At 43.1% G+C, this 11,885-nt stretch overlaps 2 protein-coding genes across 3 annotated transcripts in view; one reads left to right on the plus strand and one right to left on the minus strand.

Annotated features, from left to right (window-relative positions):
- The window catches only part of lrpprc (leucine-rich pentatricopeptide repeat containing), a 69,715-nt gene extending 67,947 nt beyond the window's left edge, over window positions 1-1,768 (plus strand). For both annotated transcript variants that reach the window (XM_048269093.1, XM_048269094.1), the window contains exon 38: window positions 1,451-1,768. In XM_048269093.1, the coding sequence (XP_048125050.1) occupies window positions 1,451-1,522 (72 nt within the window). In that variant the 3' untranslated portion in view covers window positions 1,523-1,768. The remainder of the gene's footprint in view (window positions 1-1,450) is intronic.
- Window positions 1,769-1,876: 108 nt separating this feature from the next.
- abcg8 (ATP-binding cassette, sub-family G (WHITE), member 8) lies at window positions 1,877-11,800 on the minus strand. The gene is made up of 11 exons (XM_048270291.1): window positions 11,596-11,800; window positions 9,525-9,629; window positions 9,112-9,406; window positions 7,430-7,699; window positions 6,391-6,559; window positions 6,029-6,121; window positions 5,417-5,616; window positions 4,583-4,659; window positions 3,238-3,505; window positions 2,723-2,850; window positions 1,877-2,461 (listed from the first exon to the last, which is right to left on the minus strand). The coding sequence occupies exons 1-11, from the start codon at window positions 11,659-11,661 to the stop codon at window positions 2,324-2,326; spliced, it is 1,809 nt and encodes a 602-aa protein (XP_048126248.1). The 5' UTR covers window positions 11,662-11,800; the 3' UTR covers window positions 1,877-2,323.
- Window positions 11,801-11,885: the final 85 nt, after the last annotated feature.

The raw sequence follows: 11,885 nt of genomic DNA on the forward strand, positions 1-11,885 counted from the left end.
AAATGCCTGAAGCATTTTAGTTTACCCTGTGGACAGACTAGCCATGGGCCACCAAGCCCCACGCTTGACCTAAGGTAACCCCAGGTGCCACATCCATGCCCATTCTTGCTCCAACTCCACTACTCGTGCCCACCACCACCATCGCCCGCAACCCCCCGCCCAGAGATTTCACTCGTCTGCATAATTCAATACCTGTCAGAGTAGACCCCCAAACATGTTTCATAACCCTGACAGCAAAAGAGATGTGGCTTTCAAACATCAATCCCTCCCTCCCTTCCTCTCTCTCTCTCTTCAAATACACACGCACACACTCCCTCCCTCCCTCCCTCACAAGCTTTCTACCAAGCTCCCATTTCACCTTTTGTGAAAGTTTTCAACCGAGCGATTTCAGGTAACGACTCCCCCTCCCCCCTTCCCTCCGTCTCCAAACCCGCGCTCTCTCGTTCCCTCCCTCCCTCCCTCCATCCCTCGTTAGGTCTAAGCTCTTGGTCGGTCTGGCTCTGTTATCTGACAGTACAAAGTGCCTCCTGAGAGTGGAGATAAGGGGGAGATTTGAGGCGCGGCGCCGGCCATTCCCCGGCTCCCCGACACGACTGCGGCTATTTATCGACTTTAATTACAGCGTTAATAGGGGAATATACAATGTCGGAGCAACGGTAATCTCCTGCAGGCACTCACCTTCCAAAACAGGGAAAGGGGTGGTGGGTGGGGGTAAAATCAGAAAAGAGACAAAAGGCTTGTTTAATTAGCTGGACTTGGGGGAGAAAGGGAAGTGTAAATCTGTGTGTGTGTGTGTAGGCACAAGTTAATCTGGTTTGGGAGATGAAAAATCAAGACATTTGGCAAGCGTCTGGGCTCTGAGTTTTGAGAAGGAAGTTTATTTGGGCGCGATTGTTTCACCGACTCACTGGACTGGTGGCTATTGGGCTCCACGCGTCCCAAAAGCAAAACGCGAGCCCTGCAGTACCCATTCATTCTGCCTACTCAATTAGTCAGGCTCCTTTTAAACCCAACTCCGTATACACAATGGCCAACTCACAACGTTTTATTTTTTTATTATTTTATTTTTTTTAAACTCTCAACATTTTTTAAACGCAACTCAGCATACACAATGGCCCACACACACACTCACGGTTTAGAGATTTATTTATTTATTTATTTTAAACTCACAACGTTTTTTAAATCCAACTCGGCATACACACAATGGTCCGCACACACACTCACGGTTTAGAGTTGTATTTATTTATTTTAAACTCACAACGTTTTAAATCCAACTCTGTATACACAATGGCCTGCACACACTCACAGCGTTTTAAACCCAACTCGGTATACACACGCACTCACAGCGTTTTGAACCCAACTCGGTATACACACACACTCACAGCGTTTTAAACCCAACACGGTGTTTTACTGTAGTTTCCTCACCCAGCTCTTTCTCTGTGGTCTGCAGGAATCGTTTAAGTTCTACGCCAACAAGCTGAGGGAGAAAACGAAGGGCCAAATCGAGAGTGGGGACGACTGAGGCCGCCGAATCGATCCACCGTCCGACTCCGCGGGGACGACTGAGGCTGCCGAATCTGTCCACCGTCCGACTCTGCGACGTTCCCAATATGTTGACGGACTTCTTTTTTTTTGATATGTGTATGCACAAGTATAAATTATGTGTATAAATGTGATTCTGTTAGACTTGTTAGCCTTGTCCCAGGAAGTTGATGATTTTGAAGATGATGTACAGAGGTATTTATGGTAATAAACAAATGACATTTAATTTTGTTTGTCTAACTGTGTTTGTGTGTGTTTGTGTGTGTGTATGTGTGTGAGAGAGAGATTCATTGTGGATACTCGGCATGGAACGGAAATACGAGTGGCACTTGTGCAGAACAATATGTAAATATTTTAATTGGTTAAGGTTTGCATCATTTTAATCATTTCAATACATATGCAACATGTTCAGCTATCAGACGTTTGCACCAGTGCAAAACTTACATAATCTCCAATTTGTATAATACAAGCACTCTTAGAGTGACTTACTGACCCTGGCATCCTTTACTCAGACCCACCACTGGTCCGTGCATTGTCAAGCCTAATAATCTTACAATATACAAAAAGATTAAGCCATATAAAAAAAAGATGAAAATGGGACAAGAACAAAAGCTGTCGATGGATATCGGCCAGAAATAGTGTTTTAATCCTTTGCCAGCCTAGTGCCAGTAGAGAGGGAGAAGTAAGAGATACATTTTGTTTGGGGAAAGAATGCAATACTCTGCTGCCATCCAGCGGCAGTCTTTGGTAGGGCAAAGAGGCGCGGACGTCTCCAACCTCCTCACCAATCCTGACTGGACTTCTGCTTGATGTACCTGAGTGCCAGATAGTAGAGCATCATGAAGCCCACGCAGACTCCGATCAGGACCAGGTAGCAAGAGTATAGAGGGTACTGGTTCATATGCATTGCCTCCACCACCTGTTCGAAAAAGGAAACAAAATCTTATACGTTACGACTTATACGTTATTTTGAAAATGCCTTTAATATGAGAGACTAGAGTATTTCATTCTAAGTGGAAATGATCTCACACAAGATCAACAAAACACAAAATAGATAGATAGATGGCCAAATCAAAGCATTCACATTCACTTCATCAGCTTCTAAGCTAAACCTTACACATTTCAAAAAGGGAATAGTCTCTCTATGCTGTCGTTCAACACACTCTCCTTCGGCACTCACGTGTATTCCGTCCACGTTGAAGGTGAAGTTGCCGATTGTAACGGGTAACTGAAGGCCCTCAAACTGCACTTGCAACATGCCATCGAAGCCCCAGCGCATAAAGGATGCGTGCGAGAGCCACGAAGCAACTGTCAGACAACAAGAAAAAAAAAAAAACAGTTTATTGGAAACGGCTCAACATTATAATTTTTCAGTTTGGTTTCTGATTTCTAAACTGAAATGTTTTAGAAGAGCAAAAGTAGTTTAAGTTTTGCAAAATGATCTGTGCGGGACTACAACTAAAGCTGATTTGACCTTTACTTCTATTTAGTTTTAGTTAGTTTTGCAGTATTCACCGTCACTGAAAACTTTAGTTTTTATTATTATTTCAGCTAACTAAATATTTTTTTCAACAGCTCGTTTCAGTCTTAATTTTTGTTTACAGTAGCCTACTGGTCTGCTGGGAGGCACGATAGAGGTAGGCGGCCTAAGAAAACAGAGAATTGATGAGTGTCAAACAGGTCAAGTGAACTTACCCAGCCACAAGTTCTCCAAACTGATGACGAAGCCACCGGTGAGGTAGAAGACGGTGAAGAACGCGTTGCCCATGAATGCAGAGGTCTGAAGAGTAGGAAAGGTCGCGGCCACAAACAGCGCCATGGCTCGACTGCAGTAGACCATCAGCCACACCAGCAGGAAGTTGAGGAAGAAGCGGTCAACCGCCTCGTTCATGCCCGCCAACCAGTAGATGGGCACACCATAAACCAACGTGAAAACGCAGTGTTCCGGAAGCTCACCAACAATCTGAAGTACATATAATAATATATGCTATTATACATTGGCCTACAGTATATTAATGCTGTAGCTGATAGCCTACAGTAGCCCTAGACAACATGCTATATACACATGAGAAGTGTAGAGAGAGCTTTCCAGCTAAAAGTCCTCCAGAAAAAGAATCGGGTATGGAGGAACGCTGGTGAGGTGGAAACGCTGAATTTCAACACCAATCTGGAATCTGGACATGTTATTGGATTGTAATATAAAACCAAACCTCCTCGGATGTTGGAACAATCAAGGCCTACTATCAAAGGGAGGGAATTGGTCTACAAGAATATTGGGTTGTCTCTGTAAACCTAATTGGATATTCATTTTAGCTGTCATCCAAACAAATAAAATGTTGGATTTATAGTGTTAATTCAAATTTTGAATGTCAATGAATGAAGTAGGCTACTTGTATGCACAGTGCAAGTTCACACCGCAATGGATTTCTTCTAGACTCATCTGTGGAGCTATGTTGCCCCCTATTGGTCACAAGTGTGAATGCATGTTTAATCGATCTTTTGGAGAATACATTTACTGCTCATTTATTTGAACTGCAAATTAACACTGATCAGAGAAGGTCAAGCGTTTGAAAAAAAAAAAAAACATTTATCATAGAACTTTTACTCCCTTTAATTTTCAATTTGGCTGAATATGACCTCACTTGATAAAAAGATTAAATATTTAATGTGCACACGACTTTGATCGTGACGTTAACTGTGGGGAAATATATATCTGAGCCCTGTAATTGCATTCGTTTCTCTGCCTTGATTTGGCTAATGAAGTAGATGTGCTATATGCCTGATTATCATCCTATAGACCCTATTAATCTGTTCCTAGAGGGTTTCCTGTTGAAGAGTTCAAAACCAACGCAAATTCTTTGAAATTAAAATTAACCAGACTTTAGCGCAATGCTCTACAAAATGTCGCCTTTAAAACTTTAAAACCCTAATTACCATTAGCTCAATGTTGTTTTCTGAGCCCCTGGAAATGCCTTAAGGAACGCACATGTTTGTAAATGCAGCTGAGAGGATCTACAGAGAGTGCATACTTTGCCAGTACCTTAGCAAAGAAGTAGGAGGTGACCGAGTACATGCCGTCCTCTAGCTCATGGTAGAGCATGGCTCGCTCAGAATGACCTGCCAACGAGGAGTCGTACACATGGATTAGACGCTGGAGGTGACGAGCACATGAATAGAAACAGTTCTGAATAGAAACATCAAACTGGAACTTACTTACTTAAAATACAACAAATACATCTCAAATCAATACCAATATAATAGTTTTGTTTAAACAATATTGGTCATATGATGGGTCATCTGAGATGCTGAGGTGTGTGTGTGTGTACACTACCTGTAAAAAGTTTGAGGTCACTTAGACATTGTTTTTTTAATCAGGGCAGCAGTTTTCAGATTACATTATGTGCTTACAACTGTACATAATTGCAAAAGGGTTTTCTCCAATGTTTTCTCAGTTAGCCTTTTAAAATGATATCAGATTAGTGAACAGAATGTGCCTTTGGAACATTGGATGAATGGTTGTAGATAATGGGCAATGTAGATATTGCAGTAAAGATCAGCCATTTCTTTCTACAACAGTCGAGAACCCTTTTGTAATTATGTAAGCACATAATGTAATCTGAAAACTGCTGCCCTGATTAAAAAAGAATGCAACTGATCCCAGCTGGTATTCTGCAATGCAACTGATCCCAGCTGGTATTCTGCAATGTAACTGATCCCAGCTGGTATGGAGTGGAATGGAAAAAGTGACCCCAAACTTTTGACAGTGGTGTATGTATGTGTGCGTGTGCATGTGCGTGTGTGTGTGTGTGTGTGTGTGTGTGTGTGTGTGTGTGTGCGTGTGTGTGTGTGTGTGTGTGTGCGCGCATTGTCTCACACTTGGCGATGACGTCTAGCACCACAGCGAATGGCGTGAGGGCCCCGATCATGTAGAGCAGAGCCACCGTGTCCTGCGTGTTCAGCTTGTCAGGCCCCGCCCCGTAGTACAGAAAGCCAATCAGAAGGGACATCAGCAGGGACTCCAGACCATGCACCAGCAGGGTCACCAGGTCACGGTAGTCGTTGTACACCTGTCGCCTAGCAACGTACAGGAAGTGAAGAGCAGAGGAGATGGATCACCCTCTGACGGTCAGGCTACATTGAAAGGTGAGTTTGGCACTCTGGACCAGTGGCTTTTGCTGGGCTTGTAGGGGTCATGCGGCAGTAAACTAATTTGTCTTGTTGGCTTTTAGATAAGATCTGCTGATGCGGCACGGGGACATTCAAGGCTTTTCCCACATGGATTGTTCCTTTCCCTGTCTAGAATTGTCAGAGGGTGGAAATGGCCAAAGAGCATTCAAAACTGCACAATTGCGTAATGAGGTCGGTAAAAGACTAAAGGAAACTAAACATTTTTTCAGTCCTTGTGGTATTTTGATAATTGTCAGTAGTTGGTCAGCAATGACTCACAGGGCATTAAACACTAATGCAGGATCAGGGGTCTGTCTACCTGAAGAGGATGGTGAACTGGTCTAGGGGTCCTGGTAACCGGTCTTTGTTGTTGGACACTGTGATGACCTGCTCAGCTGAACCGGAGGAAGACCTGAGCCAATTAAAATGGAGAAAAGATGTCAGGTGATATGGACAGCTGCTACTAGGCTTGTATTCAAAGTGACGGAAAAGTGCTCTTTACGTTTTGATCCATTTGTAAGCTCCATGGTTGAAATCGCTGCTTTAACATTGCAATGATTGGTTAAATGACCATAACTCTGCGTTCTGATTCTGTGAAACTGAATCCCTGGTGCCGTAATTCTATCTGCCTGCTTGTGATATATCTGGTCATCATGTTGCCATGGAAATGGGAGTGTTTACCTGGTGGGGCTGCGGCGAGCAGGGGAAGGGGAGGCGGAGTCCTGGGACTTCCACACGAAGTCGTGGGTTCCTCTCACCTTCTCCACGAACTGGGCCGCCAGAACCCTGGCCTGGTCCAGACACTCGGCCTCCCTCTCAGCACTACGCCGGTCGATGCTGATCAGGTCCACTGTGGAGGTCAGAACATCAGAACGTCAGCAGCATTCACCTCCTGCTATGCACCTGTGGCTCAACCACTGAAGCAAGTTCACACAGTGAAGTGAAACTGGAGTAAAGGGAGGGGATTTAATGGATAGATACTTTATTGATCCCTAGGGGAAATTCAAGATGGATGCTTTTGTCAAAAGCCTCAGGGGCTGGAAACACTTGGGCATCTAACCCGGGCCAACCGCATCTTACTGTTGCTGTACCCGGGCCAACCGCATCTTACTGTTGCTGTGCCAACCGCATCTTACTGTTGCTGTACCCGGGCCAACCGCATCTTACTGTTGCTGTGCCAACCGCATCTTACTGTTGCTGTGCCAACCGCATCTTACTGTTGCTGTACCCGGGCCAACCGCATCTTACTGTTGCTGTGCCAACCGCATCTTACTGTTGCTGTGCCACGCCCCGCCCCGCAACACGCAGATCATGTGTTCAACACCCAAGAAGTCTGACCTGAAGTGTTTATGACCCTTTGGATAAAATGTGTTTGCTACGTTGATCTAAATTTCTTATGTGTAATGTATTAAACTAGGCATTAAAATGTACATTAAAATGCACATAACAGCTCTGCCATACAGTGGAGTATATTATACCACATACTGTATACACAAAATGTCTTTTTCATTTATTTATTTATCTATCTATCTATCTATCTATCTATCTATCAATCACTCTTACCCAGAGCAACTTACAGGGAACTCACCATAGTAATTGAAGGGGTTGCAGAGGCGGGGGCAGTTGTGGCTACTCCACCAGTTGCAGAGGCGGGGGCAGTTGTGCAGCAGAGGCGGGGGCAGTTGCAGAGGCGGGGGCACGGGTGGCTACTCCAACTCACCGTAGTAATCGGAGGGGTTGCAGAGGCGGGGGCAGGGGTGGCCCAGTGATGTGAAGTAGGACACCATGTCTTGGGCCGGACCGCAGTATACGGGTGACCCGGCTGCCAGCAAAACCACCAGGTCGAAGAGCTGGAAGATGTCAGAGCGGGGCTGGTGGACCGAGAGCAGAACCAGCCGGTTCCCCTGGGCCAGACGGGACAGCGTGATGACCAGGTTATGGGCTGTGAAGCTGTCCAGGCCAGACGTGGGCTCGTCCAGGATGAGGATACCTGGTCAGGTGGAGTAAAAGAAGCACTGTTTAGATGTAATGCAGTTATGATGGGTTTAGATGTAATGTAGTTATGATAGGTTTAAATGTAATGCAGTTATGATGGGTTTAGATGTAATGCAGTTATGATGGGTTTAGATGTAATGCAGTTATGATAGCTTTAGATGTAATGCAGTTATGATGGGTTTAGATGTAATGCAGTTATGATGGGTTTAGATGTAATGCAGTTATGATAGCTTTAGATGTAATGCAGTTATGATAGGTTTAGATGTAATGCAGTTATGATGGGTTTAGATGTAATGCAGTTATGATGGGTTTAGATGTAATGCAGTTATGATAGCTTTAGATGTAATGCAGTTATGATAGGTTTAGATGTAATGCAGTTATGATAGCTTTAGATGTAATGCAGTTATGATGGGTTTAGATGTAATGCAGTTATGATAGGTTTAGATGTAATGCAGTTATGATGGGTTTAGATGTAATGTAGTTATGATAGGTTTAGATGTAATGCAGTTATGATAGCTTTAGATGTAATGCAGTTATGATAGCTTTAGATGTAATGCAGTTATGATAGGTTTAGATGTAATGCAGTTATGATAGCTTTAGATGTAATGCAGTTATGATAGGTTTAGATGTAATGTAGTTATGATAGGTTTAAATGTAATGCAGTTATGATAGCTTTAGATGTAATGCAGTTATGATAGCTTTAGATGTAATGCAGTTATGATAGCTTTAGATGTAATGCAGTTATGATAGGTTTAAATGTAATGCAGTTATGATAGGTTTAGATGTAATGTAGTTATGATAGGTTTAAATGTAATGCAGTTATGATAGGTTTAAATGTAATGCAGTTATGATGGGTTTAGATGTAATGTAGTTATGATAGGTTTAAATGTAATGCAGTTATGATAGGTTTAAATGTAATGCAGTTATGATAGCTTTAGATGTAATGCAGTTATGATAGGTTTAGATGTAATGCAGTTATGATAGGTTTAGATGTAATGCAGTTATGATAGCTTTAGATGTAATGTTATGATAGCTTTAGATGTCAGTGTTTCCCACAGAATTGAATTCTATTTGTGGTGGTAGGTTTGCAGAATTAACTTGATGCAAACAGTTTTTAACAAATTAGTGCAGTGTGGTTATGATTCTAACCAGATTTAAGCACAATTTAGTACAACCAGGAAAATCATTGTGTGGTGGTCAATGTTGATATTGTGGTGGGCCGCCACAAATAAGTCAATGTATGGGAAACACTGGATGTAATGCAGTTATGATAGGTTTAGATGTAATGTAGTTATGATAGGTTTAAATGTAATGCAGTTATGATAGCTTTAGATGTAATGCAGTTATGATGGGTTTAGATGTAATGCAGTTATGATATGACCAGTTTGGTTGATGCAGGTATGACAGGTTTGGGTGATGCAGGTATGACAGGTTTGGGTGATGCAGGTATGACCAGTTTGGGTGATGCAGGTATGACCACTTTGGGTGAGAGCTGAGCTGGTGTGAGTGGAACAGGTGTGAGTATTACAGGTGAGACGTGCAGGTGTGGCACACCTGAGCTGCCGATGACGGCCAGCATTTGTCCACTGTGGACGTGCAGGTTGAGGCCCTGGATGGCCTTCTGTTTGCTGCCCTGGACCTCCCACGGCATCTTAAATTCCGACAGCTTCTCATACCAGGGGATCTGGGCAGCAGTGTCCACCTGGAGCGCAATGCACACACACACACACCACTTCAGTATTTAAAATGACTGAATAAGTAAGATAAGCAGTATGGTAGGGAGACATTAGCTGACCGGTCAACGAAGGCGGCCATTTTACCTCATAGTGCAAGTTGTTGACCTCCAGCTTATTCTGCCCCCCACTGTAGGTGAAGTAGAGACTGCTGTCCTCCTCTGCAGACGAGAAGAGCCTGATGACATGTCCCTGTGGATCACAACACACACAGAGCACTCGCTGTAACAACACAGTCTCACGTTAACACAACACACACAGAGCACTCGCTGTAACAACACAGTCTCACGTTCCTAACACAACTCAACACACACAGAATAATCGCTCTAACAACACAGTCTCATGTTCCTAACACAAGCACATGTTCACATACTCTCAATGTGTCACATTTTCAAAACAATATACCCACTCACACACACACATACTTCCCCATACTCACTATAAAAGAACTACACAGTGTGTGTCCCAACACAAAAAAACACACTCAAACATTCACATACAGTACAGTACTGGCTATGAAAGAACTACACAATGTCACATTCCCAACCGAACTCAACACACACATTCATGTACTTGTTGTAAAAGAATAACACAGTGCCACATTCCCAATACAACACAACACACACACACACACACACACACACACACACACAAATAGACATAGATAGACAAGGGACATTGAAAGTGCTTGAATTTATATATTTTGTTTGTCTGCCATCACTAACACAGCATAACCGAGAAGTGCTCACACATTCAAACCTTTTTCTCTTTTTAATTGTCTTGAGCTTCTGTAAAGTTTGCTTCTTCTCGTTATAAAGAATTGGCCGTAACAGTAGGCCTACTGCCGTATGCCGTGTTCGCCTCTTAAATCTGAGGGAACAGGGTCTGGAAAGTCTTTGGAAATGGTTGATTTCGATGCTCAAGTTGTGGGAGTTCTGCTTGTTACTCTCTTTACAGATTCAGCAGCATTAGTCTCTCAATCCCTACAGTACAGGCAGAATATAACGCAGAACATAAATCTGAGCTCATGCTTTTACGGCAACCAATGAGGGCCAAAACACAAATACCATTTCTACACATGAGAGGTGTAGGTGGTTTGATTTATTAATACACAAATGCACTGTCTTGAAGTGGGCTATAACTCCAAAACAGTATTCTCAACTGATTCACATCACATGTAGATTTTCAACAGACATTCTGTTGAATAGGCCTATTGTGCGTATACATTTAGTCCTACTGTTGGTTCTGCTAGTTTTGGAGAATTTCTGAGTAAGATTCATTTTGGTGATGAATTGATAATTGCATACTCTAGCCTAGAGCCTTACGTGTACCTCTCGTGCCATCTCAGAATCATAATTCTTAGTACTTATTGACAGAATTGAAAAAAGATCTCTCAAGCATGGTCTTAGGACTCCCATATAATTTTAATAAGACTATCCAGCTTTGGCAGCTGGAAGAGCTTAATTCCATCCTCATCTCCTCCTGCATAATGAAGAACTCATAGAGACCTGACAGCATTAGGGGTTGGCTAAATGGCATGCTATTGGTCACAATGCAGCATAGGCACAGAATGAAGGCCTTATTCTTCTGATGCGAAAAATGGGAGCCATTTCATCCCTTTTTATCATGTTATCATTTGACATTTTAAATGCCAATCCAGTCATTATCGGCCATTATGACATATCGGCTGAAGTACTTAAGTCCAAGAGCTTGCTGCAGCCTTTCAATTCCTTTTGCTCGGGATGCACTTTCTGGATGAAACGTAAAACTAAATTGATATGCCCTGATTGCTGGCTTATACTAGCGATCATGTTGTAATGGCAGAGCTTATGCTTCAGTTGATTTGATGCCAATGGGCTTGGATAATAGACCAATGCGCATGGATCAGAGTCCAGTCCTTCAGACTTGCACATGTAGGCCTATATATATTACATAATGTCTGTCTAATCAAAGACTGACTTTATGAGGAAACACTCCTGCTGATTTGTGTAAATTGATCTTGACATCAAATTATTTTCATTAAAACAGAATCTGGGTGAGGGATGACGAGCGTCAGCATTTGCGTAAAAGTCAGAATGCGAACTGTGTTGACTTCTACACTATGTGCTTAACTTTGTGTCACTCTGTGTCTAAACTAGGTAGGTGCTGACGAACTCACCTTTTTGATGGCCTTTGGCGAGCCGGTGTGACTGTCAGTGTCAAACACGTCTCCATTATCCGCCATGGTTTCTCTATTCCCGCAGAGTATCACGACATGTGGTCCTTGGGTACTTTTCGCCCGGTCCGTCAAATGCCTGTAGGATTACCAAGCTCCTCTCGCTGCTTTCACAGTAACTAGACTGAGGGACAGTGGCAGAGTAACCCCTGGCTTTATAGACTACGGGGCAAAGGTCGGGCTGATAAGAGGATGGTGGTTATGCCAACCACACTAGGCTAACAGTCCCGTCT

Source organism: Alosa alosa, chromosome 18 (genome assembly GCF_017589495.1).
Source record: "Alosa alosa isolate M-15738 ecotype Scorff River chromosome 18, AALO_Geno_1.1, whole genome shotgun sequence".
Taxonomy (NCBI): domain Eukaryota; kingdom Metazoa; phylum Chordata; class Actinopteri; order Clupeiformes; family Clupeidae; genus Alosa; species Alosa alosa.